The following is a 27,827-nucleotide window of genomic DNA, read 5'->3' on the forward strand; positions in this document are numbered from 1 at the left end:
GACTAAAAATTATAAGTATTAAAATTTAAATTACAGATTAATTAAATGCCACCTAATTGCTACATAAAATAATTAAACTAAACTCTATACAAACAATAATTTTTAACTCTACTAGCATAATACCTACATGTTGTCGCAAGTTAAAAATTTTTTTTTTGCCATATTTATTTATCAATTTTTATTACAAAATATATTTAATTAAAAAAAAGATGAAAGACAAAAAAGCCAAATAGGTGTGACATGTAGATATCTTAATTGATTTTTTTCTTATAAATTTCATCTAATTAGAAAAATAAAGGCAAAAAAAAGAAATTGGAAAAATAAAAAAAGTCAAAATAAAGAAAAAAAGAAAACAAAAAAAAAACAAAATACTTATAAAGAGTGACGCCTGTATATCCCGTTAAGTTTAAAATATTAATTTTATCAATTAAAACATCAAATAATAATTTTATTAATATGATGTATATAAAAAATAAAATTATTAATAAAATATATATTTATATATATCTAGAATGAGTCAAGAGAAATTATTTTAAATACGTTTTCATTCTGATCTTATTTTTTTAAAAAGATTTTGACTATCTTAATTCAATTTCAACTTAAAAAAATGCCCATATTAGATTAGAATTGATCAAAATTGATTGAATTAAAATTATTTTGATATTCTTATCAATTGGTACATTTGTTGTAAAATTTATTTAATAAAAAATGTGAAAAAAAAGAAAAAAAGAATGCTACGGAAACATTTCCATTGATTTTTTTCATAAAATTAATTTAATTATAAAAGCATTAAAAAAAGAAAAGAAAATTAAAAAAATAAATACGTGATATACCATTTTATCAAGTGGGTAAAAAAATAAAATTAAAAAAAATTTTATTAAATATTTTTTAAAGAAAAAAGTAAAAAAATAAAAAGTAAATCATAAAGAAAACTTTGTTATAAATAAAAAATAAAATCTTTAAAAAAATATATTTTTGTTTGTAATTTTAAAAATTACTAATTGCTTTTAAAAAGTAAAAAATGTAAAAAATAAAATACAAAAACATATTATAAGTAGATTTCATGCATAAAAATATTTTTTTATAAATGTAAAAAATATTTATTAAATACTTAAAAATTAAAAAAATTAAAAAAAATCCAAAAAAGGAAAATATGAAAGTGTCACGTCGCAGTCCAAGGGATCAAGTCAGCACTGTAAAAAAGACATGAGTAAAATTTATCTTGCACATGGATGGCTGCGAGCGATAAATATTTGTCGTATGTAAAAAAATTTGGCACATAAAAGGCTACCTTCCTGTCGGCTTATTAGTTTCCCGCCATTCCTAGACTCTCTCACTCTCGGAAATTAGGGTTTATCCAATTCCATGAGCTATTGATCTGATCCAATCCTATCATCTGCTAGGATTTTAATTGGTTTTTAAATTTTCCTAAATTCCCCTTGCCTAAAATCACCGTTATAATTGCAACTGACTGTTCAATTTGTTGTTTCTTGTTTTGCCAATGGAGGAACCTCGCGTCAAACGCCCCAAAATTTCAAGGTCTACACACTCTCACAACTTTTCTCTTCTCTCTTTTTTTTTTTTTTTTTTGCTTTTTTGCTTTTAATGTTGATTAGTTGGTTTATTCTCACGGGGGTCGAAAATTAGGGTTTTTTAAGAAAAAGTTTTCCTTTATCCTTTCTTTTGAGCGATTTTCAATGTCACGATTTGTTACCGAAAAAGCACGGGAAAATGTGGGGGAAAACGGACGATTGGGTTGAGAGAAAAATCAAGACTTTCACTTTGAATTTTGGTTTGTTGGTGATAAGAGGAGATACAGTTAAATATTTTTGGATTTTTCACCTTTTTTTGCTCTGTTTGTTTCCTTAGAAAATGTGGGTGGGTCGGGGGGGGGTGAAGACGGGCAATTGCGAGAAAAAAAGGACCTGGAAATTTTTTGTTTCATTAATATATTTTTCATTATCATATTTTTGAGCAATCATGTAATAGGCTGAATGGATTTTTACTTTTTTTTTTCTTTCAGGGGTAAAGATGACTATCTGCCTGGAAATATCACTGAGATTGAGCTCTATAATTTCATGACCTTCAATCACTTGGTTTGCAAACCTGGACCACGATTAAACCTTGTCATAGGGCCAAACGGTTCCGGTAAGAGTTCTCTTGTATGTGCCATCGCACTTTGTCTCGGCGGTGAACCTCAGGTTGGTATTTGGTTGATTCTATAGCTTGTATTTTGTAGACGGTATAAGACTGACGGTGTTTGATTTTGTGCAGCTGCTCGGGAGGGCCACAAATATTGGAGCATATGTTAAGCGTGGGGAAGAGTCGGGGTATATTAAGATTACCTTGAGGGGGTACACGAAGGAGGAGCAGATCCCCATTGTTCGTAAAATAGATACACGGAACAAGTCGGAGTGGTTGTACAATGGTTAGATTTTAAATTCTCGATATGGCAATCATTCTCCATTACAATAGTTTTGGTCAATCATGGAATATTTTATTTATCATGGTTACATTTGATTGAAATCGTGGGGCTGTAAAGTCAACTCTAGGAGCTACTTGTGCTTACCTCTTGTTTCTCGTAAATGAGAATTTTGCATAGCATGGAATTTTCTGTCCACTTTTTGTAGGTTGGCCTGTGACTAACATGATTTTTTTAGTTAAATTTTGTGGTTAGTAATTTTTTGTTACCTTGCATTTAACGTGTTCCAGGTGTTTTTCTCCAGGGCTTTCCTGTCATCTTGTGTACATATTTTTCGTCTACTGTTTTACTTTGTGTGTGTCCCAGTTTTTTTATAGATTAGTTGCTTGGAAATCTCTTTTCCTCTATATATGGAAAGAAGTTACCTACCGGTGTTACAGGATTGATTTAGCATTCTGCTTATTAGAAAGAAGGAAAAATTGAGAAAAAAAAGTGTAATATGGTTTTACTTGTTGATTTCAGGCAAATCTGTTCCCAAAAGAGAGATATTAGAAGTTATTCGAAAATTCAACATACAAGTCAACAATTTGACCCAAGTGAGTTCCTATAGTTTGTGAAGTAAATGCGTTATCTTTCTTGACTCACATAACTGAATTTGCATATCAGGTGCTTGTGTGTGACATAGCATTTTATTTGGTGATTTTGAGCGTATAGTCAACCGAGCTTGTTTTATCTGTACTTGCTTGCCTAATAGTTTCATATCAAATTTGCCTGTTATATACTTTTCACTTGGGAAAGACAAGCTTATGTGTAATTCAATATTTTTGGGAGATGTTCACTGTAAATATCTTTAGTTGCTCTTGTCCACTGTTATCAAGGTGCGTGCCTAGGTGCTAAGGTATAAATAAAGCAAACTGCTTCACAGCCCTTTGGATGAGGGGCTCTTAATCAACTGGCTGCCTTTTGAGGCAAAAGGTGTGTAAAAAGCGCACCTGGCTTAAGTATCCCTTCCGTTTTTTTGGTTATTGATTTATTTTATCAGCTATTTTCTTATAGGTCAAGAAATGGAAAACGTAAACACTCTTTACAAGAATAAAATATTGGGTAAAATAGTTTGTTGGCAATTTTTTGTTGAAAGATTGAAGTGAAGGAAACATTGGGCCTTAACAGATAATGAATTTAGTTAATTCTGATGATTCTTGATTTTGGAAGACATTATGCAATCTAATGAAGACAGCTCTTAAATGTTTGTTGACAAAATTATATGTTTGAAGCATATTAAAGATAATCCACAAAATTTTCTAGCCAACTGTGTTTCTTCTTTTCATTTTTTTTTTTGTTTGTCCAGTGTTTTTAGTTTTAAAATATTGGCAGGATGCAACACTGATCTTTTTGTCATGGGAAGAAAAAATCTGGAAATGGACCGGTGATAGTTATGATTTTTGTTTTTAATTTTAACTAATATTTTCCTTTGTTTACTTTTTAAAATGATATCTTAAAATATTTACTTTTTAAAATGATATCTTAAAATATTGTAAAGTGTCAAACTTAACATGGTTGGTTTATTGATTCAGTAGTTTGATAAAAGCTTTACAGAGTGTTTTCTATAGGAAAACCGTAGAAGAATTCAGGGAAAAAATGGGCTGTCTTAGAATCTGCCTTTTGCAAGATTTGCCAACGAATCCTAGGCTTTTGATGTCTATACAGGAGGAAGAATATGGTCGTATGGATATTGCAATATTGTTTCTCTGCTTGAGGTTGCTCCAGAAGCAAAAAAAAAGTTGCTGAACATAGAGCCAAATGAAAGACCTATAGGTTGGAATAGATCATTATCTCATGCAGGTTCTACCTGCATAGAATCTTTAAAAGAGTGTCCCATTGTGTTCCTAACTTTCAGCTTTTTTGGCATCAAGTGAATTGAGCCATGGACTTAATATCCAAGCTAGAGAGGTTCAGCTTTGCACTTTATACATTTGTTTACCATCAGGCTTTAATGAACAGCAGCCTCTATAACATTTAAAATATGAAATGATCAGCGCTCAGTCTTAAACCAAAATATATAGTCATTAAGACTTTGATGTCCATTCTGTCTGCTTTGGTTTATTATCATGCTTTTTAGTGGATGCAGTATGGTTGTGATTTACATTATGTCTTTCTCCTCTCTCTCTCTCTGTGTCCCTTTTTGCCCTCCCTTGTTTTTTTCCTACCATATCATATTTGTAGTGGATATTAGTGGATGCCAAATAAGGTTTTTTATTGAAATTTTAGAAATAGGTAAGATCAATGGATATTGGTATTTCTAACTAGTTTGGGATATACACTTCGCTGCATACAGGTTTATATTTCCTTCTCTAATCTTGTACTTTGGTTATTGATATCTGGATTTTGAAGTTTTAGTTTTGTCTTGGATGGGATGTAATTAGTATTTTTGTTCTGCAATTGCAAGTACCTGTTTTTTTCTTCTTTTCTTTCTCCGTACATTATTTTCTTTAGCATTCAATCTCTTTATGTTACTCTTTTTCTTTTTTTTTTTTTGGGGGGGGGTGTTGGTGGTGATGTGGTTCTTTTCTGGCATAGTTCTTACCACAAGACAGGGTCTGTGAGTTTGCCAAATTAACTCCCATCCAGCTCCTGGAAGAGACTGAAAAAGCTGTTGGTGATCCTCAACTTCCAGTACAACATTGTGCTCTTGTTGAAAAAAGCCGTGAACTAAAAAGATATCAAAAAGTGAGTTCAAACTGTTATTTTTCTGATGACATTGATTTTATAAAGCAATGTGTTTGAACTTCAGCCAATTTATTATAGGCTGTAGAAACTATGGGAGAAAGTTTGAAACAGCTGATAACCCTTAATGCTGAGCAAGAAAAAGATGTTGAGCGTGTTCGCCAAAGAGACGAACTTCTAGAAAAGGTTTGCAAGTTGTCTTATTTATAATTACCTTAGGTACTCCATAACATACTCATGCCTTTCTTTTGGTAAATTTTAGGTTGATTCTATGAAAAAGAAATTGCCTTGGCTGAAGTATGATATGAAGAAGACTGAATACTTGGAAGCCCAAAAGAGGGAAAAAGATGCCAAGAAGAAGTTGGATGAAGCTGCAAAGAAACTGAATGTACTCAAGGCACCCATTGAGTATGATAATTTGGTTCTTCTGATTGTATTAATAACTTATGTATTATTTGTCCTCCTATGCAAAATATATTGCTCGATAAGTGATACAACTTTTGCTGTGGATTGCTGTTCACTTCCATTTATACACATTGTACATTTAACTGAAGCTGCATTTCAGCCTTAAAATTTATAAGTTTCCGTTTCAATTATTTTCCTTCTGTTAGAATGTCAATCTGATGTTTTTATGAAGAATGGTGATCAATAAATCAACTAAATGATCACAGTTTTGTTTTGTTAATCGACATTCTTTATAAAATTATAGCTAAATACTTTGAATCTTGATCCTGAAGATTTTCATGTCTGCTTGCTTGGTTTTTGTCCTTCCTTTGTGCATCTTGTTTATTGCTATATTTCCTCTAATTATAGTGAAAATATTTAATCAGTAAATTAATGGTTGCAGAAAACAAAAGCAGGAGAAAGTGAAGCTGGATGATAAATGTAAACACATTAGCAATCTCATGAATGAAAATATTAAGAAACGGATCAATCTTCTACAAAAAGAGAATGAGGCGGTGTGTTGAACTCGTTATATCTTTTGCTGTTAGCTTTTTATATGTAATCACATGAATGGTTGAATCATTTATGTTGATTTAATGAGTCAATTACACACTTTTAGGCAGTCCAAGCGCGAGGTAAATATAAGGAAGTGGAAGATTTGAGGAGAGAAGAAGACTCTCGCAAACAAAGTATTTTAGAGGCTAAAAAGAAACTTGCTGCTGCTGAAGAGGATCTTCAGAACTTGCCTACATATGAGCCTCCTAAGGAGGAAATTGTAAGTCATATTTATTGGCGTTTATTATTATTATTATTATTACTTCTTTGCAATCCTTGAGGTAGCTTGGTACTGCATAAAATGGTTGTAAACATTGATTAATACATAAAGACTTATATTTATCTGTTTTTGAAAGATATTCCCAAAGTATAAATCTCCTATTATAAGCACAAAATTCGAGTGATATAGTTGGTTTTTGCATGATTTTATCTTTTGCCTTCAATAGTTGATTATTTTTTGTCTTTTTGTGATGATTGATAATATAGTGAATGCATGCATAGTAAAATGAAGAATAAATGATACATGCATAGTAAAATGAAGAATAAATGGTGCATGCATAGTAAAATGAAGAATAAATGGTTATCTACTTTTGGTTATTGGGGAAACATTTCATCCAAATTGGTAAGATGAACTAATTTTTCTTTTTGTGACATAGGGAGTATTAATTTATTATGTTATAGAACTGAGATTATAATTAGAAGACATTATCCATGTGTATTGGCTTAGAAGAATTCTGTAGGATAATTTAGCATAATGTTTTTCTTTGGTCAAAATATTTTACTGATGTTCATTTGCTGTATATTTTTGGCAATTTTGACATCTTGCCCTCTGATGTTGAGCAAACTTCTTTTTGCCAGGAGAGATTAAAAAGTCAAATTGTGGAGTTAACTTCTTCTGCTCATCAAAAGATGCAGCAGAAGAAGGAGAAGGAAAATTCTCTAGGCCAAATGAAAACAGCCCTGAGGAACTGTGTTGATAGGTAATGTTTAAACGGTCAAAGTTCTGTTTATATGCTTTTGAAAATATTTGAATCTTTTGTTGATTTCTTTGATATTTCCAATTTTTGCAGTTTGAAAGATATGGAGAATACAAACAACAAACTTCTACATGCTTTACAGAAATCTGGTGCAGAAAAGATAGTTGATGCTTATCGGTGGTTGGAACAGCATCGTGATGAATTGAACAAGGACGTTTATGGCCCTGTTTTGCTTGAGGTACGTGTTTCATAGTTCAGATTATTGTCTTTGTTACTAATAATACAGCTGTTTTTGTTTACTGTGTAAATGCAAAACTTAGGTGAATGTGTCAAATAAGGTCCATGCTAACTTCTTGGAAGGTCATGTTTCTCACTACATTTGGAGGGTATGCTCTAACATTGTTCTTTTCTTTTCCTCCTTTTTTTTGGTAATATTTCTTATATATAACAATAACAAGTAGAGGTTACAAAATTGCATGCTGTTCATTGTGAGTTTATTTATGTCCAAGTAGAGGCTAAGAGTCCTAGTTGCTTCTTTTGCTTTTAACATATTCTTAGTTTGTATGAGGTTTATTAATGCTGCACAGAGCAATTGGTTTTTTTCACTCTCCAGAGTCCTTAGTTATGCAAGGAAGTTGACAAGAAAATGATGGGTAAAAGACCTGGTAGGAATAGTCGAGATCTTCTGCATTAAAATTTTGACTAATTTAAAACAAAGAAGCTTAAGAAATAGAGTGCAGTGTGTGGGAAAACACTTATTTACAGCTGGTTGTAATTTGTATATTTATATTTGTATCTCTAGAATTAAGTATTTGTATCCCTAAAATTAAGGACAAAAAATTAGGATAGACAATCCCTCAATTATAGGATCAGTTTTAGGAAGATTTAGTTTCTTAGTTTACCCACTAGTTAGTTGTATAGAAACTTAAAGTGCTTGTATAATTCTTCATGAGCAGTTTTTTAATATACATTTAGTTTTACTCTTAAGTTTTTCACACAGTGTTATTTCTTAGTTTTTTCACATGGTATCAGAGCTTTAGACTTTTCTTGGGAAGAAAATTTTTTCAGCCTTCATTGTTAAATTCTATTTCAGGCCTTCATAGCCAAATCTTGTTAAATCATTCAGTCTTATTTTTTCTTTCTTTGGCCTTCATTGCTTAGAAACGTCTTTGGTGAAAACTTTATTATCAAGATTTGTTTCAGTCCTGAGAAAGATAACCATGCCAGAGATAGCAGAATCTGTCACTACTACTTGATTTGAAGAAGTGAAATTGGTAAAATCACCGGAGTACTACAAAAGTCTTGGGAACAAAGAGAGTTAGACAAAGAAGAGATTGAGAAACTAAGAAGCCTATTGAATACTCTTGAAAAGCTTACTGGGGTATGTTATTTGGGTAAGGTCTCTAGTTCAGGTAAAACTTCTAGTTCTCATGAATTAAATGTCTCGGTTAAATCTATTATGAGTTCTTGGGTCATTGACTCAGGAGCTATAGACCATATGACATATTTCTCACAGAAGTTTAGTACATATACCATAAGAAAATTGTTGTTGCAGATGGTTCACTCACTATAGTGATAGGATTAGGAGATGTTCAAATTAATCTATTGTTTGTTCTTAAAAATGTTTTTCATGTTCCTAGATTGTCTACTAATATGATATTTATACAAAAACTTACTAGAGACATAAATTGCAAAGTGACTTTTTACCCCTCATATTGTGAATTTTAGAATCAGAGTTCGGGAAAGAGGATTGGACTTGCTAAGGAGAAGGATGGACTATACTATCTTGAGACATCAAACAACATAAATAATATCAAAAATAGTTTACCTTTGTCATTTCTTTTTGAAAAATCTACTAATAAAGACAAAATCTGGCTTTATCATTTTCATCGTGGACATCTTTCTTTAGGAACTTTGAAAAACATGTTTCCTTCTTATTCATAGGATTAAATGTAAAAAATTGTGATGTTTGTGAACTTGCAAAGCATAGACGTGTGTCTTTTCTATTTAGCAATAAAAGTTCTACTCTTTTTATTTGATTTATAGTGACATATGGGGTCCCTTTACAATTATTAATATTTCTGATGTAAGGTGGTTTGTTTCTTTCATAGATGGTATTGAGGTTTCTTGGATATTTTTACTTAAATCCAAATCAGATGTGAATAATGTGTTTTTAAGCTTTCAAAACATGATTCAGAATAATTTGCAGTGAAAATCAGAGATTTAGGTCTGATGACGCAAGAGATTATTTTAACCAGAGTTTATTTACTTATTTTCGAAAGGAGGGGATTGTCCATGAGTCATCTTATGTTAATACTTCATAGTAAAATGGAGTGGTAGAGAGGAAAAATAGTCATTTACTAGCCACAATCCGAGCTTTACTTTTTCAAGCAAACGTACCCAAATCCTATTCGGGGGAAGTTGTTCTCACTGCTACACATATTATATATAGCTTACCTTCAAAGGTTTTGGGATTTAAAACTCTTATGAAACTAATTTCATAATTTTATACAAACTTTAATACCACAAACAATCTCACCTCTAGGATATTTGGTTGTACATCATTTGTTCATGTTTACAGTCATAATAGGGGGAAGTCGGATCCTAGAGCAATTAAGTGCATTTTTGTAGGGTATTCATCAACTCAAAAAGGGTATAAGTGCTATCATCTTCTTACCAAAAAATTATGTGTTTGCATATGTCACTTTTGAAGAAAGTAAACCATTTTTTACTTTTATCTTTGGGGGGAGACTTCATTCATGGAAATAAGGATAAAGATTTCTTTTTGCTTGATTTGTCCTCCTCTTTAACTTTTTCACTCATTAATCTTTTTGAGTCAAAACTTGTTTCTTTTGAATCCAAGTTAAATACTGAATTTGAGTCTAAACCCATTCCAAACACAAAAGATGTGACAAAGGATATTATTGTTCTTGATTCTATGAAGAAATTACAGGTGCACTTAAGAAGGAAAGTTCTAGATCATGAACCAATGCAAGTCCAAGAACCTGATCTTAACTTTGGAAATGAGATAACTATAGTCTTTTGACTCTGTTTCTCAAAGTGAGTATGAATATCCTAAAACTATAACTAGTGATTATGAGTTGCCTATTGCCATTAGGAAAGTAACCAGAGAATGTACTAAGCATCCACTATACCCAATTTTGTGTCATTTAAAATATTCTCACCATCCCACAAAAATTTTCTTGTGAGCCTAAACACTGTCTATTCCAACTACATTATTTGAGGCATTATCCAGTGAAAAATGGAGACAAGCCATGAAAATAGAAATGGAGGCCTTAAGACAAATAAGACATGGGAACTGGTAGAGTTGCCTGAAGGAAAAAATTTAGTTGGGTGTAAATGGGTTTTCACTATAAAATACAAGAGCGATGGTAGTGTTGAAAGGTATAAAGCCAGGTTGGTGGCTAAGGCTACACTTAAACTTATGGAGTGGTTATTAGGAAACTTTTGCTCTAGTTTCCAAGATGAATATAGTTAGGATTTTTGTTATCATTAGTTGCAAATTACAATTGGCAACTTCAATAATTTGATGTAAAGAATACTTTTTTACATGGTGATTTGAAAGAAGAAATATATATGAAGGTTCCACTGGGATTTGGAGGTCATCTAGAAGCAAAGTATGCAAGCTAAAAAAGGCTTTATATGGCTTTAAATAGTCTTCTAGGGCTTGGTTTGGGAGATTTGCCAAAGTGATGCTAGCAATGGGGTATAAGCAGAGTCAAGGAGATCATATATTGTTTATCAAGCAGTCTGATTTAGGGAGAGTCACAGTTTTATTAGTGTTTATTGATGATATAATTGTAATCGGAGATGATGAAAAAGAGAGAATCTTTAAAACGGTATTTGGCTAAAGAATTTGAGATAAAAGAGCTAGGGAGATTGAAATACTTCCTAGGAATTGAAGTAGCTCACTCATGGCATGATATTTTCATCTCACAACAGAAATATATGATGGATCTTTTAAAGGAAATTGGGAAGCTCGCATGTAAACCTGTAAATACTCCTATAGATCTTAATCATAAACTTAGAAAAAGCTGATGAAGATGCTGCTGTAGATAGAGAGATGTACTAGAGATTAGTTGAAACTCATTTATCTCTCACATATTAGACCTGATATAGCATATACTGTGAGTGTCATGAGTCAATTTATGCATAGTCCTAAAGAAGTGTACCTACAGGTTGTCTACCATGTATTGCACTATTTGAAAGCCAATCTTAGGAGAGGTATCTTATGCAAAAGAAATTTGGGACTGGTTCTAGAGGCATATATAGATGCTGATTATACAGGTTCAGTAACTGATAGAAAATTCACCTCAAGTTATTGCCCTTTTCTAGTCGGTAATCTTGTGACTTGGGGGAGTAAAAAACAAAATGTGATGGCAAGATCAAGTGCTGAAGTAGAGTTCAGAGCAATGACTTATGGAATTTGTGAACTACTATGATTAAAGATTATCCTAGAAGACTTGAAGATCAAGTGGGATGGACCAATGAGACTCTATTGTGATAACAAGTTTACAATAAGCATTGCACATAATCCTGTGCAATATGACAAAACAAAACACATCGAAGTAAACCGACATTTCATAAAGGAGAAACTAGATGGTGGGTTGATTTGTATATCGTATGTATCAACTAAGGGTCAACTTATAGATGTGTTGACTAAAGGTCTCAGCAGTGCAACATTTGAAGAAATTATTTTCAAGCTGGGAATGGAAAACACCTATTCACCAGCTTAAGGGGGAGTGTGGGAAAACACTTATTTGTAGTTAGTAGTAATCTTGTAATCTATATATTTATATTTGTATCTCTAGAATTAAGTGTCTGTATCTCTAAAATTGAGGATAAAAAATTAGGATAGACAATCCTTCAATTATAGGATCAGTTTTAGGAGGATTTAGTTTCCTAGTTTACCCACTAGTTATTTGTATATAAACCTAAGGTGCTTGTATAATTCTTTATGAGTAGTTTTTTAATATACATTCAGTTTTACTCTTAAGTTTTCCATATTGTTGTTTTTTTTAGTTTTTCCACACAATGTGCATTCATGGCCCCAAAAACATACTATATTTTCATGAATGCAAAGGGTTGCATATTGATGCTTTCTTCTGAAGCTTTCCTTGATGGCCAAAATGCATTATGTAGGGCAGTAAATGATTGAGCCAAAACGAGTTGCCTTGTTGAGGCTCAGCTTGGCTAAATTTAAATAAGTCAAATCCAACTCAAGTAGAGCTTAAAAAAGTTTTGAACTTGGCTCAGCTTAGTAATGGGAGCTCTAAGCCAAACATGAGCCCATACCAAGCTCTTGGCTTAAGCCAAAACAATGGCTTGAAGCTCATAATATAAAGGATTAAAAGTCCAACTGTAGCTCACCAATGGTAAGCCAGATATCATGGGCCAAAATGGCCCTTGACTTAATATTGCGTGGTCCTGCATGTGCGGTAGCCCTTCAAACTTTGGCTTATTTATAGATGCAGCCTCCCCCTTCGACTTGTTTCAACTCGTGATGTGGGATTGTCAGGGGAGAGAACTTTTCTTTCTTTTCACTGTCTTAAAACTTACAATGCCTCCATTTTTAAGCACATAACAAATTTATCCTGCAATGATATTTTTTTTAAAAAAATAATGGATGATTATTAATCATGTTATGTCTATTTTAAAATAATATAAATATTAAATCATGATTTGAATTGTGAAATATATTAATGCTTAAAGAGTCAACTTGATAAGAATAAAACAAACTTTCGTTGAGCTTATCTTTGAGTTTGTTTGTTGATGGTGTATTGAGCTTGTACATGAACATAAACGAACTGAGCTTACTGATGTTCAAATTCTGTTCTCTTGTTAATTGAGATACAATATTGTTCAAACTTGATTGCTAAGCTGCATAGATGAGATGAAAAGATTGTTCAAAGTTGTTTGTTAAGCTTCACAGATGACTATGAACAAGCTCCAATTGAGCTAGTTCATGAACTGTTCAATGAATACAGCATTTCGTTTTTAGGCCTAGCAGTATATAGAATAGCACAATCATTAGAAAAATAGCTTTATGTCATTTGAGCATGAAAAATAGTGAGTTTGCTATTTGAGCAGAATTTCTGATTAGGCTATCTGATAAGTCCTTTGGTAGACTAAGTTACATGGACTCGGTTATGACTGTCAAACATTGGTATGTATCTAAGCGACTGACTTGTCTTTTGTTGAAAGTTTTGGACTCATGTAGTCAGCAAAAATGGATGCAATACTAGGTTTCGTATACATGGACACATCTATTATATATATTCAAATATATAAAAATAAGATTTCATTGTTTCATCAATTTAATTTATTTTTAACAGAGTATTAATTTTAAATAATTTTTCATAAAAAATAATTACATATTTTTCTATTATGTTTAAATTCAAACCCATTTATTTGTAATACTTTTACTAATGCTTTAGTAATTTCAGCCAAAATAAAAAATCACCTTTATGGGCTTAAGTCCCAAAACCCAGCCCATGCGAAAGCCCCATTTTTTTCTGCTCCTCCTTAGGTGCACTAGAATGTTTCTCTTATTCCTTCTACACACCTGCAGATTCTGGACAAGCTGTCACCAGCCACCTTTATCACTTCATTCGGCATGTTCATCCTTGTTTCTTTCTATTTTTTTACCCTCATTTTTCTACTTTTTTGTGTCATTGATTTCTTTCTTCTCTCTTTTTGTAATCTTCCGAATGTTCTTTCTCCTTTCTCTCTCCATACCCATGATGGTAGCATTGATTTCTCTCCTCTCCTTCGTCGTCTTTTTCTTTCATTTGCTACAACTAGACAGAGGGTGAAAGGAAGCATCCAAATGTTTAAACTTGTATTAGACACATATTTCGTACATGACATTGGTACGGTGAGCCATTTCGGTAAGTCCATGTATCAGAGTTGGTGGAAATAAGTGGATGTATTTTTAAGAATTCAAGATTTTGGCAGAGGTTACATGGGTGCATTCTCATGTAAAGTCTGGTAGACTACACCTAGCACAAGACTTTCAACTGTCACACTTGTTGTCAACATTCTCATGTCTATTGTTAGTTAGCATGTTAGTCTATGCGTTAAATGATGTGATTTATAGTTAGCAGATGGTTCATACAGATGGTGCTCACATTCAATGTTGTGATATATGCTTAATGAAATAACAGATTTAGGATCAGATTTCTTTGTGTTTATCATTTGGTTGATTTTGACTTGCATGATTCTCTCTAGATTTTTCCAACGCTAGACATTGTAAGGTATGCATAATGCAAATTTTGTTGCAAAATTTATAAAAACTGCTTGCTCAAAAAAAAAAATTTCTTTGGTTCTGAAATATTGTACTACTGCTCCAATTTTCATGGTTCCTATCATAGAACTTCATTTCTCTTTCTTTCTTGCTTTCCTTCTTTTCTTTATGGGTTATGTAGTTAGGATATCTTTTATCTGGTTTCCGTACTCATCTTGTGTTTTGTTTTCTTTTTTCTCCTTAAATTACTGCCTTACTTATCTAGACAAAAGTTTCAACACATGATGTTAAATTTGACTTTTACCATTTATAGGAAATAATGATCATCTGTTTATTATGCTTACTTTTCTTTGATTTCAGTCTTTCATTACTCAAGATTCTGGTGATAGGGATTTTCTGGTAAAAAACCTACAGCCATTTGATGTTCCCATTCTAAATTATGTAAGAGATGAATCTGGTAGGAAAGCACCCTTTGAAATTTCTAACCAGGTATTTCTCACCGATGGCCCAATTCAATATTTCATCCAAGCATATCCATCAACTTAATTTGTATGTGTTTTCTTGCTAATTGAGCAGATGCGTGAACTTGGCATCTACTCCCGGCTCGACCAAGTTTTTGATGCCCCCACTGCTGTAAAGGAGGTTTTGACATCACAGTTTGGTCTGGAGCATTCAGTATGCCTTAAACTTCCTTGGTCAACATATATGTCTATATATATATATATATTTCAGCTGAATTTGAAGATATAATTTCTGAAAGTATTTAGACTTTGATATCTGATCCTTTTTTCTTGCTTTCACTTGCTTCCATTAGCATATTGGGTCAGACAAAACTGATAAGAAGGCTGATGATGTTGCAAAAAAATTGGGAATTTTAGATTTTTGGACTCCACAAAACCACTATCATTGGTCTGTTTCTAGATATGGTGACAATGAAAAATCAGCACAAGTAGAACCTGTTCGTGATTCACGTCTTCTACTGTGTGGTATTTCCTTACTAACCCTTCTCTATATTGACCTTAAATCCTAACTTGGAATTTTCTGAGCTGCTTACTCTTCTTCCTTTTTTTTTTTTAAGGTTTGGATAGTGGGGAAATTGAAAAACTAAGGTCTAGAAAGAATGAACTTGAAAACTCTGTTGCCGATATGGAGGAAGGCATAAAATCACTTCAGATTCAGCAAAGATTGTTTGAAGATGAAGCCGCCAAACTTCAGAAACAGCGTGTATGCTAAAAGAATAAGAGTTTCCTTTTTTTTTTCTTTAATTTTAACTGAATGTTATATGCTGACATATGAACTTGTTTTTTGTTTTGCTTTATGTTGTTATTTTGTATGCATGACTTGGAATGACACTGAATCTTAAAGGTAGCATTGTCTTGTAGTGCTCATCTTCCTACATACATCTAATTCATACTCTCTGCAGGAGGAGATGGTTGAAACTGGAAGAAGGGAGATGAAAAAACGGAAAGAAATGGAAAGCTGTGTTGGTAAGTTCTGTAGTTTCATTGGTTGCTGTAGAGAGTTTCTTGTTCCTTCTCATCATTTATTTAAATAAATGTTCCTACAAATGTAACTGTAGAACAAAGGAAAAGAAAATTAGTATCTTTGGAGAAAGGTGGTGACTTGGAAACAGCTGTGGCTAAGCTCATTGACCAAGCTACGAGATCCAATGTTGAGAGGTTCAAACATGCAATTAAAATTAAGGTGAAGATGCTTTTCAAAGCTCATGTTTTGTGATGCTTGTTTCATGTTATTATTTTACTTTGCAGACAATAACTGGAACTTGTGTCAGAAAACAAGTTATTAATTGGCATGCATAGTAATGTAGTATTAGTGCATTTACTCATTTACTTGGTTCTTATATTCTTAGTTCTTTCATTGTTTTGTTTTAATAGGATTTGCTTGTTGAAGCTGTTTCCAGCAAATGGAGTTTTGCTGAAAAACACATGGTCTCCATTGAATATGATGCTAAGGTATTCTTTGGTGAAATATGCAAGAGTAACTTTCTTTCCTATTGGGTGGGTAATTCATGAACCTTTTACAAAGTTTATTTTCATCTGTGACAAAACTGTCATGTCCTTTTTAAAATGTGTCAAAATTATCTATCCATCAGTCATCAGAGCAAACTTGACAATCTGCCATGTCATCGCCATGGTTTGACCACATGGCATCCTTGTATGTACTTATAATTTTTTCTATTTATTTTTTCATTTTCTTTATCAATTTTAACTCCCTACTCTCTCACTGACCTCCCTCTCCGTCTCCTAGTCTCCTTCCTTGGCCCAGCCACCATTGTCTGGGAGCTAGCCAGCTTCTCATCTTTCCTTATTTTTTCTTTCTTTTGTTTGGCCATTGTTTCTCTCTTCATCCCTCTCTCTCTCTCTCTCTCTCTCTCTTGATTGAATCTCTTTACCGGTTTATCTGTCTCATCATTGGATCTTGCTTACAACAGGCCAGGATCAGATGGCTCTATTCAGTACTTCCCCTCCCCAATGTTTCTTTCTTCCCTTTCTCTCTTTACAATTTCTATGTGTTTCTTATTCTCTGTTTGTCTCTAGTGCTGGGTTCAGTTGTCCAGTGCTCAGATTGGCATTGAATGGCTACATTCAGTACTTCCATTCACCATTGTTTCTCTCTTCCCATTCTCTCTCCTCCCTCCATCTCTTTCTTCCTATGTTTTTGTATTTTTAGTCAATAGAAGGCTGTCTGGATTTCTGCCTATTCTACTTTTGACATGTGGCATGTGGAGTTGATGTGGCAATTTTTGTCAATTCTCTAATGTCTGTTTCACATCAGCACTTCTACAAACTCATGAACAAAAATTTTGAACTTCCTTTTTTTATTTGTCATGGATGAGAATGAAACTTTTTTTAAGGTTCAATGAATGCAGGCATAAGTTATTAATTGAATAATTTGGTATTTCTGATTCATCAATCTCTGGTTTTTGCTGGCTTTGCAATGTTATAGATTAGAGACATGGAAGTCAATCTCAAGGAGCACGAGAAGTTTGCTCACCAGGCATCACTGAACTTGCAGTTCTGTGAGTTATTTGTTTATTTATTTATTTTTAGTTTTATAATCTAGACTCTTTAATTGTAATTTTTGTTTCATCTCTTCATAGAAGCTTGTCAAGGTGGATTGTGTTTTGGTTTGCCTTGTACATTTATTATACAGAACAGTCTTTTTTTCCAGGGTTTATAGGTTTCTAAAAATAGTTCCAGGTTCGTTTGTTGCTACAAATTTAATTTTCAGAACTGTCTTGCTTCTTATTTTTGGAAAAGATTTATTTAAATGCATTTCTTTGCAGAGTTAAAGCTAATGTAAATGTTTAAGGGATGGGTTCTTTGGGTGGAGTATTTAATTTTTTTCAATTGATGGGATTTCAATGTGTCCCCCTCAAGTAGGAAAATGCTTAATTTGTTGTTCTTGTTATATGAATTTCAGTATATACAGTTTCTTTTCCCGAGTATAAGCATTTTTTATATTTTAAATCCTATGTACTTTCTAGTTTATATGATCCTGATGTGCATGTCGTTGACTGAAAATCTGAAACCTATGATTTACATATTTATTATACTAGGATATACAGGAATGATATATTCAAGAATTGCCTGGGATTTTTTATTTTATGCAATATTATTTTCCAAAAACTGACTTTTCCCAATTTTCTTGATTAGGTGAAAATGATGTAAAGGGTTATTCTCAACAACTCTCAGCTGCCAAGAGGCATGCTGAATCAATTGCCATCATTACTCCTGAACTTGAAAAGTTATTTCTTGAGGTTTGTTTTTGTTTTGAGTTGAAGTAGAACCATAAAAATATATTATTCCCTTTGAATTTGTTATGAGCACCTATTTTCCTGGCTTACAAATTTGGATGAGTGAGCTTCACTCATCTACTGTGTTAAATTCTTCACAAATTCACTATTGTGATTCCGGACATGAATGGACTGAATCCATATAAAAGCAACTGTGCTGGACAATTAAGCAGCAAGTTTGGCTCAATCCCAGGAGAATATATATATTTTTTGAAACTGATCCCAGGAGAATGTGGGCTAACTAGTAAACTATATGTGCATATGTAATTGGTCCTTAGCTAGCCTTTTGTGTGTATCAAGGTTGATTGACATGGATTGGGGTTGAAATTTGCAATCAACAAAATTGTTTTTGTTGTTCTGTCATTAGATTTGATGATGAGTTGGGTAATATGGATTTTACTGTTTTCTGGCTTTACCTTAAAATAGGATATAAATGATCAAGATTCTTCTTATGTGTTCCAAATGTAATGTTAATATGTGCCAAATGTTTGTTTCAAAAACCTTTTTCAGACTAGTTTGTATCATCAGTTCAAATTGAAGTCATTGTGCTTTTTGTTCTTTGGATCTTTTCATTTTATTAATTCTTCCATGTTTACCTAAAGATGCCAACTACAATTGAGGAATTGGAGGCTGCTATACAAGACAATATTTCTCAAGCCAATTCTATTGTTTTCCTGAACCGGAACATACTGCAGGAATATGAAGATCGTCAGCATCAGGTACTTTTGTATTATCTTCTTTTTTTTTTTGGTGTGTTACTAAAATCTCATCCATATTTGCATATGTGACAGATAGAAGCCATTTCTGCCAAACTAGATGCAGATAATAAGGAACTACAAAGGTGCTTAGCTGAGATAGATGCCCTGAAGGTGAGAGAAGTCTTATGGTTTTCTTGTTGTAAATATGACTTGTTGCATTATGAAAGTAGATAATATTACTGCTTCCTAGTTGTGGTAATGATTACTGTGATCATGTGAGGCTTGAAAAAGAGACATGCCTCATTTGGAATGTGTGTGTAAAAGTGACTTGATAGTTGGCTTTCTATGACATTTCTCACCTCCTCTTTCCAACTGTTTCCTCTCCTGCATGTGGTTTTCTATTTTGGTATAATGTCCCATTTTGTTTCTTATGGTATAGGAAAATGTATAAGGCACTTATCTAATGTGGTACCTATACCAAAAAAAGTTCAATGCAGTACTCAAAACTTTCATTCTGTCTATCAATGTGCCCTAACATCTAACACTATTCTTCTTCATTAGACTTTTCTCTTTCTGTTTGTTTTCTTCTTTCTTCTCTCTTATTCTAGTTTCAGCAAGAGAGATCCAGAGAGTTAAGGATTTGGGGGGATTTGAATTTCTTGTGTTTTGACTGTTTGACGATTTTTTTTGATAAGATCATTTGATAATTATATTTACTTTTTAACCTTTTTTCCCTTAAAAACTGAAAATTTTATTTATCATTGGGCATTTTTTTACTATGTTAAATGTTCATTATTGCGATGTGTTATTTTTTTGTGTCTTATAAATGCCAGTGAGTCAAGGAGTTAAATGATATCCATGTCTACTGACAGATTCCACCCAAAAAGGGCTTGTATAGTGAAAAGGAACACTTTAATGGCTTATTTAAACGTGATAAAGGGATAAGAATTTATCATGATCTTTTGTAGTATAGGGGCTTTTTTGTTTAGGATTTTACCCTTAAAAATACTTATAATCTTCTATGACAAGGTATCTTGCTTCTTTGGATGAATAAAATTTATAGTCCTTCAAAATATAAAACTAAAGTTTTCTATATATTATCGGCAAAAAAAAAGTTTTCTAAATATTAGAACAGGATTTTACCAGTACCAGAAAAAGCATGATGTTACTTTTATTTTGAAAATTTATCTTTGTATGTAACATTTTAATTATCATTTGCATTTGCTTTTCAGCAACTCTTAATGAAGTGGAAGCAGATAGCAAAAAACAAGTAGCAAAAGGAGCCTTGTTCTTTTCCTTCTGCAAATATTCTCTTTCATTTGCTCATGAATTTGCCTGTTTTAAAGCTCTCTTGGTAATGATTAAGATTTGTTGGAAAGCATAAAAGAGAAATCCTGGAAACTTCAAGTTAATATTTTTTCCCCATGAATCCATTATCGACTTCGCTTTAGTAATCTAATCAAGCTTTGGAGGCTTATCATGCACCCTGCCTTGTGGGAAAAGGCTTGGTAGTGTTGTTTCTGTTGACTACTTATTCCTCTCTGAATTCTAAAACCATTTGGTGCCTGAACCACTGTTTCTGCTTAGTACTGATATTGGTTTCAAATTTGTTTAATACCTGGATCTTGTCACTGTACATGCAGGGAAATTGGCTTCCAACGTTGAGAAATCTTGTTAGTCAGATAAATGAAACTTTCAGTCGTAACTTCCAAGAGATGGCAGTTGCAGGAGAAGTTTCATTGGGTATATGTTATTACCTTTTAGAAAGTTAACTACATGCTGAGCTGTGGCTTCCTGTTCTGATTTATTGTTTTCTTTCAGATGAGCATGACATGGATTTTGATCAATTTGGAGTACTTGTAAAAGTGAAGTTCAGGTGGGTTTCTGAACTTGTTATGTATGTCACCAATATGACTGTGGAAACTGAATGTATATTGAAAAACTGCTTATTTTGAATTATACAAGAATCTTAGGTTTATATACAACTAACTAGGGGTTAAACTAGGAAACTAAATCTTCCTTAATTCTAGGGATACAAATACTTAATTCTAGAGATACAAATATAAATATATAGATTACAAGATTACAACCAGCTGTAAATAAGTGTTTTCCCACACTCCCCCTCAAGCTGGTGAATAGGTGTTTTCCATTCCCAGCTTGGAAATAATTTCTTGAAATGTTGCACTGCTGAGACCTTTAGTCAACACATCTGCAAGTTGATCCTTGGTTGATACATAAGGTGTACAAATCAACCCATTGTCTAGTTTCTCCTTTATGAAATACCGGTCTACTTCAATGTGTTTTGTTTTGTCATGTTGCACAGGATTGTGTGCAATGCTTATTGCAGACTTGTTATCACAGTAGAGTCTCATTGGTCCATCCCACTTGATCTTCAAGTCTTCTAGGATAATCTTTAACCATAGTAGTTCACAAATTCCTTGAGCCATTGCTCTGAACTCTGCTTCAGCACTTGATCTTGCCACCACATTCTGTTTTTTACTCCTCCAAGTCACAATATTACCACCTATGAAAGTGCAGTAGCCTGAGGTGGATCTTCTATCAGTTACTGAACCTGCATAATCAGCATCTGTATATGCTTCTAGAACTAACCCCGAATTTCTTTTGAATAAGATACCTCTCCCAGGATTGACTTTCAAATAGTGCAATATACGGTAGACAGCCTGTAGGTGCACTTCTTTAGGACTATGCATAGATTGACTTACCACACTCACAGCATATGCTATATCAGGTCTAATATGTGAGAGATAAATGAGTCTTCCAACTAATCTTTGGTACATCTCTCTATTTACAGCAGCATCTTTATTAGCTTCTCCAATTTTATGATTAGGATCTATAGGGGTATTTGTAGGTTTATATGCAAGCTTCCCAGTTTCTTTCAGAAGATCCATCACATATTTTTGTTGTGAGATAAAAATACCATGCCGTGAGTGAGCTATTTCAATTCCTAGGAAGTACTTCAATCTCCCTAGCTCTTTTATCTCAAATTCTCTAGCCAAACACTGTTTTAGAGATTCTCTCTCTTGTTCATCATCTCCAGTTACAATTATATCATCAACATACACTAATAGAATTGTTACTCTCCTTGAATCAGAGTGCTTGATAAACAATGTGTGATCTCCTTGACTCTGTTTATATCCCATTGCTAGCATCACTTTGGCAAATCTCTCGAACCATGCTCTAGGAGACTATTTAAGGCCATATAAAGCCTTTTTAGCCTGCATACTTTGTTTGCTTCTAGATGACCTCCGAATCCCGGTGGAACCTTCATATATATCTCTTCTTCCAAATCACCATGTAAAAAAGCATTCTTTACATCAAATTGTTGAGGCTGCCAATTGTAATTTGCAGCCAATGATAACAAAATCCTAACTGTATTCATCTTGGCAACTGGAGCAAAGGTTTCCTGGTAATCTACTCCATAGGTTTGAGTGTAGCTCTTAACTACTAACCTGGCTTTATACCTTTCAACAGTACCATTTGCCTTGTATTTTACAATAAAAACCCATTTACACCCCACTGGATTTTTTCCTTTAGGCAACTCTACCAGTTTTCATGTCTGATTTTTCTCTAAGGCCTCCATTTCTATTTTCATGGCTTGCCTCCATTTCTCATTGGATAATGCCTCGGATAATGTAGTTGGAATAGAAATAGCGTTTAGGCTCACAAGAAAATTTTTGTGGGATGGTGAGAATTTTTCAAATGACACAAAATTAGATATTGGGTATAGTGGATGCTTGGTACATTCTCTGGTTTCTTTTCTAATGGCAATAGGCAAATCATAATCACTAGTTATAGTTTTAGGAGATTCATGCTCATTTTGAGAAACAGAGTCAAAAACTGTAGTTACCTTATTTTCAGAGTTAGGATCAGGTTCTTGGACTGGCATTGGTTCAGGATCTGAAACTTTCTTTCTTGAGTATACCTGTAATTCCTTCATAGAATCAAGAACAATATTATCCTTTGTCACATCTTCCGTATTTGGAATGGGTTCAGACGCAAATTCAGTGTTTGACTTGGGCTCAGCAGAAACAGGTTTCGACTCAGAAGAATTAATGGGTGTAAATGTTGAAGAAGGGGGCAAATCAAGCAAAAAGAAGTCTTTATCCGTATCTTCCATGAATGAAGTCTCCCCCTGAAGATAAGGTTGAGTAAAAAATGGTTTATTTTTTTCAAAAGTGACATCTGTAGACACAAAAATTTTTTGGTAGGAGGATGATAGCACTTATATCCTTTTTGAGTTGAAGAATACCCCACAAAAATACACTTAATCACTCTTGGATCCAACTTTCCTCTGTTATGACTGTGAACATGAGCAAATGATGTACAACCAAATATCCTAGGTGTGAGATTGTTTGTGGTATTGAGGTTGGGATAAGATTTTGAGAGTAGTTCCATAGGAGTTTTAAATCCCAAAACTCTTGAAGGTAACCTATTTATAATGTGTGTGGCAGTGAGAACAGCTTCCCCTCAATAAGATTTAGGTACATTTGCTTGAAAAAGAAAGGCTCGGGTTGTGGCTAGTAAATGATTGTTTTTCCTCTCTGTCACTCCATTATGTTGTGGAGTATTAACACAAGATGACTCATGGATAATCCCCTCTTTTTGGAAATAGGTGGATAGACTGTGGTTGGAGTAGTCTCTTTTATTATCAGACCTAAATCTCTTGATTCTTACTCCAAATTGATTTTGGATCATGTTTTGGAAGCTTAAAAACACATTAGTCACATCTGATTTGGATTTAAGTAAAAAAATCGAAGAGACCCTAGTACAATCATCTATGAATGAAACAAACCATCTCGCACCAAAAATATTAGGAATTGTAGAGGGACTCCAAATGTCACTATGAATCAAGTAAAATGGAGTAGAACTTCTTTTGTTACTGATTGAAAAAGACATACGTCTATGTTTTGCAAATTCGCAAATATCACAATGAAAATCTTCAACATTTAATTCTTTGAACAAAGAAGGAAACATGTTTCTCAATGTTTCAAAAGAAGGATGTCCAAGACGAAAATGATAAAGCCGGATTTTGTCTTTATTGGAAGATTTTTCAGAAAGAAATGACAAAGGTAAACTATTTTTGATACTACTTGTGTTATTTGATGTCTCAAGATAGTATAGTCCATCATTCTCTTTAGCAAGTCCAATAATCTTCCCCGAACTCTGGTCCTGAAATTCACAATAAGAGGGATAAAAAGTTACATTGCAATTCATATCTCTGGTAAGTTTTTGTATAGATATCAGATTAGTAGACAATCCAGGAACATGAACATTTTTGAGAACAAACGAGGGATTAACTTGAACATCTCCTAATTCTGCCACTGTGGTAAGTGAACCATCAGCAACAACAATTTTCTTATTACTAGGACACAAGTTATATGTACTACACTTTTGTGGGGAATGTGTCATGTGGTCTGTGGGTCCTGAGTCAATGACCCAAGAACTCGTAATAGGCTTAGCCGAGACATTTAATCCATGAGAATCAGAAGCTTTACCTGAACTAGAAACTTTACCCAATGAACATACCATAGTAGGCTTTTCAAGGATTTTCAATAAGTTTCTCAACTTTTCAATCTCTTCCCTGTTGAACTCTCCTTGTTTCTGAGACATCTGTAGTACTCCAGTGATTTTTTCAGTTAACATTTCCTCAAATTGGGTGATAGTGATATCTTTCTTTGAAAGGATTCGACAATGAAGGCCTAAACAGGATTCGACAATGAAGGCCTAAAAAAGTCAGCAATGAAGGCTGAAAACTTTGCTTCCCAAGAAGAGCCTAAAGCTCTGATACCATGTGGAAACTGAATGTATATTGAAAAACTGCTTATTTTGAATTATACAAGAATCTTAGGTTTATATGCAACTAACTAGGGGTTAAACTAGGAAACTAAATTTTCCTTAATTCTAGGGATACAAATACTTAATTCTAGAGATACAAATATAAATATACAGATTACAAGATTACAACCAGCTGTAAATAAGTGTTCTCCTACAATGACAATATCATTTGGTATGGGATCAGGTTTTCACTTTATTTAAAATAAAATATGAGATTTGGCTGTTTTCAGTTTTGGAGTGACGTCTGAGATGTGTCTGCTATGTGGGACCAATTAAAATTTACAATTCAAATAAAATACTTTTGTATAGAAAAGCTTTGTTTAATGGGAGATCTTTGCAGTATTGACAGATTGTATGCAATCCATAAATAGCACTAAATTAATGGATGACATCATTTGCTATTTGTGTGCTTTTAGCTTCTTGATGTCTGGTTATAAGGTTATAAAATAGCTGAATGAAATATGTCTTGAAGGTTAATGTTTTGAACATTTAAGGCCCTAATGCAACTTGAAGAGATTTAGTGTTTTGAATGTTAAACGTTGTCATTTTTGCTGCTTGGGAATCTATTCTCCAACACATATTTCTCATTGAGGTCACTATTGCTTAAAAATCTGAGATGCTTTCCTGACTGGTAGAGATGAGGCTGACTGGATAATTCCTAATCTATGTCTCTCATTGTTAATCAAATAAATACAACTCTAGTGCGATTTAGTTGTATTAGACATATTAGATAAAAAGGACATTTTCAGTTGAAATTGTGATTGCAGTATTATATTTATATACTGCAAACAGAATGAAAACGGAATGACTCTAGCATTATCCTTGCTCATCCATAAAATATTAGAGTTAAACTGTGCCCTTTTATAGAGTATAAATTTGTCAAACATGAATTTTTTTAGACTGGTTCTGTATATTTCCCTTATCTAAATAATTTGTAAGGTGAGAGAAGTTTGCTTCTGTTTTATTTATTTGTCTAGGTGTAGTGTAAGTTATATGTCCTGAGTGTCATTTCACTACTTTTTGTTATATAATATATGATGATTCCTAGACTATGTTTGCTTTTTCACCATGTTGAATTTCATATGCAATTTATGTCTCTGAATGATTAATGCTTGTTCTTGATTTTTTTTTGTGTTGTCCATCAGGCAAGCTGGTCAACTTCAAGTTCTCAGTGCTCACCATCAATCGGGAGGGGTACTCAAATTCAAATTCTTTTAATTCATGAATGCGATTTGGAAAAGCTTTTTTTTTTTTTTTTTTTTTTTTCTGCATTTTTAAATTTCCTCTTTGTAGGAACGTTCAGTTTCAACTATTCTTTATCTTGTTTCTCTTCAAGATCTCACTAATTGCCCCTTTAGGGTGGTTGATGAGATTAACCAAGGTAAGCATGAATCGACTTATACAATTGCATGTTACAGATATGTACTGCATGAAAATCCTTATGGTTGATTTTTCTTCTTTCTTCTTCTTCCCTTCTCCCAGGAATGGACCCCATAAATGAAAGAAAGATGTTTCAGCAATTAGTAAGAGCTGCCACCCAACCAAACACCCCACAGTAAGAACTAACATTAGCAGGAAATGTTATTTCTTTTCTGTTTGTAACTCCCTAGTTTGTTGACATGATTTGGCTAGTGGTTAAACAGCTCATGTTATAAATGCAGTTGTAACTGAATTTTTCTACTATCAATGTACTCATGAGGCTGATCGGCATAGGTAACAAAGAAATGGATTAGGCTAAGAATCAGATGTTTAAAACTGATGAAATTGTGAGTGTTAACTTGATTCTCCTATCTAAAATTTTTTCCTAAAAGTTGGCCTTAATCTCAACTGAAAAGAGGACTGATGTAGAGGATCAAACCAACTAGTTTGGCTTAATGCTTTATTGAGTTGAGGATGATAAAAAATAGGTTCATATATTTGTAAAGTCAAGCTTCTACCAATTATCTTACTCTTTTTGGGTAGAATGGTAAACTTCTCCTTTGTTAGGTAGATCACAAAATGTTAACTGGTTCGAAGGAATATGTTCTAGTTGTTGTGTTGTTGTTAGTTCCAAATATATGAATTATCTGATGTTTTTACAGTTTGGTAGAAGCTGAGTTTTTGTTTTCAATTTAGGTTGTTTAAGAAATATATATTATCTAGTGGTATGAATTGTTTTTTTTTTCTAAAACAATGTGGCAGGTGTTTCCTACTTACACCAAAGTTGCTACCAAATCTGGAATACAGCGAGGCATGTAGCATTCTGAATATAATGAATGGTCCTTGGATTGAGACACCCTCTAAAGGTGAAACACCACACCAGGCATTGCCTGCTTTCAAATAATATCAGAACACTTTTAACTTATGCATGTCTTTATGTGTTGTTTTATTCAGTTTGGAGCAGTGGAGAATGCTGGGCCACCATTGCAGGGTTAGTGAAACAAAATCGATGCTGAAATATCATCCCTGCTGAGGATGCCAATGTAGAATATTAATCCCAAAATAGGATAGAACAGGGGAGAGGAAAGCAGATTGCAATCCATTCTTTAGAATATGCAGCAAAAAAAAAAAAATGAAGCTTTTTGGGAAAACATTTCTGCTTCATTTTTACTGTCTGTAATGTATATGTTTTTGCTTCATGTAAAGTTGGCTTCTGTACGCTCCAAAGTCGTCATAGTAATTAGTAATGAACAATCCGTGTGTTTGTGTTGGACCAAACACAAAGGTTGCAGCTCTTTACTTCTGTGTTTCTCATTAGTCATTGCTGATCTCAATCACTTCTCCACCCCTCCCATTCAGATATTGGTTATTTTTTTTTATTGTTTGATGCGCATATTGAGAGTTTAAAATTCAAATTTCAGCATATTCAATCATTTCTTTCTTCCCAAAGAATACGCAATGCTATTTGACATTCTCCTTGTATCAGTGCTTTCTTTCCCTTGCATCATTAATGAAAAAATGGTTTGCAAGCAAGAGTGATCTTTCAAAAGTTGAACGTTTATTATTTAGACAAAAGTTCATTGACCTCATTAAACTTGGCAAGTAGGCTGGTTGTCTCACGGTACGCGCTTCTCTTGTTGATGTCGGT

At 33.3% G+C, this 27,827-nt stretch overlaps 1 protein-coding gene across 15 annotated transcripts; it reads left to right on the forward strand.

Moving 5' to 3' along the window:
• Positions 1–1,260: 1,260 nt before the first annotated feature.
• Positions 1,261–27,478, forward strand: SMC5 (structural maintenance of chromosomes 5). 15 transcript variants are annotated; one of them, XM_089763743.1, is made up of 31 exons: positions 1,305–1,410; positions 1,506–1,539; positions 2,024–2,201; positions 2,275–2,428; positions 2,945–3,018; positions 5,000–5,149; positions 5,228–5,332; positions 5,409–5,554; positions 5,994–6,105; positions 6,210–6,365; positions 7,004–7,125; positions 7,216–7,360; positions 7,443–7,508; positions 14,750–14,878; positions 14,966–15,064; positions 15,204–15,375; positions 15,468–15,613; positions 15,813–15,876; positions 15,969–16,093; positions 16,285–16,407; positions 17,357–17,429; positions 18,067–18,170; positions 18,809–18,925; positions 18,998–19,075; positions 20,548–20,647; positions 20,726–20,780; positions 25,906–25,954; positions 26,054–26,141; positions 26,243–26,315; positions 26,942–27,045; positions 27,134–27,478. In XM_089763743.1, the coding sequence occupies exons 3-31, from the start codon at positions 2,079–2,081 to the stop codon at positions 27,193–27,195; spliced, it is 3,114 nt and encodes a 1,037-aa protein (XP_089619869.1). In that variant the 5' UTR covers positions 1,305–1,410; positions 1,506–1,539; positions 2,024–2,078; the 3' UTR covers positions 27,196–27,478. The 15 variants fall into 15 exon arrangements, 9 of the variants coding, with proteins under 9 accessions (XP_089619867.1, XP_022718608.2, XP_089619870.1 ...); XR_016343561.1 differs by having other exon boundaries at positions 1,261–1,539; positions 26,064–26,141; XR_002688609.2 differs by having other exon boundaries at positions 1,261–1,539; positions 16,285–16,362; positions 26,064–26,141.
• Positions 27,479–27,827: the final 349 nt, after the last annotated feature.

Source organism: Durio zibethinus, chromosome 7 (genome assembly GCF_047325235.1).
Source record: "Durio zibethinus cultivar Kanyao isolate XHJ-2024 chromosome 7, ASM4732523v1, whole genome shotgun sequence".
Lineage (NCBI taxonomy): Eukaryota > Viridiplantae > Streptophyta > Magnoliopsida > Malvales > Malvaceae > Durio > Durio zibethinus.

Coding starts and splice junctions, on each gene's coding strand:
- SMC5 (XM_089763741.1), top strand. CDS start 1,502: ATGGAGGAACCTCGCGTCAAACGCCCCAAAATTTCAAG. Junction 15,376..15,467: donor TTCACGTCTTCTACTGTGTG/GTATTTCCTTAC, acceptor TTTTTTTTTAAG/GTTTGGATAGTGGGGAAATT. Junction 15,877..15,968: donor AGAAATGGAAAGCTGTGTTG/GTAAGTTCTGTA, acceptor ATGTAACTGTAG/AACAAAGGAAAAGAAAATTA.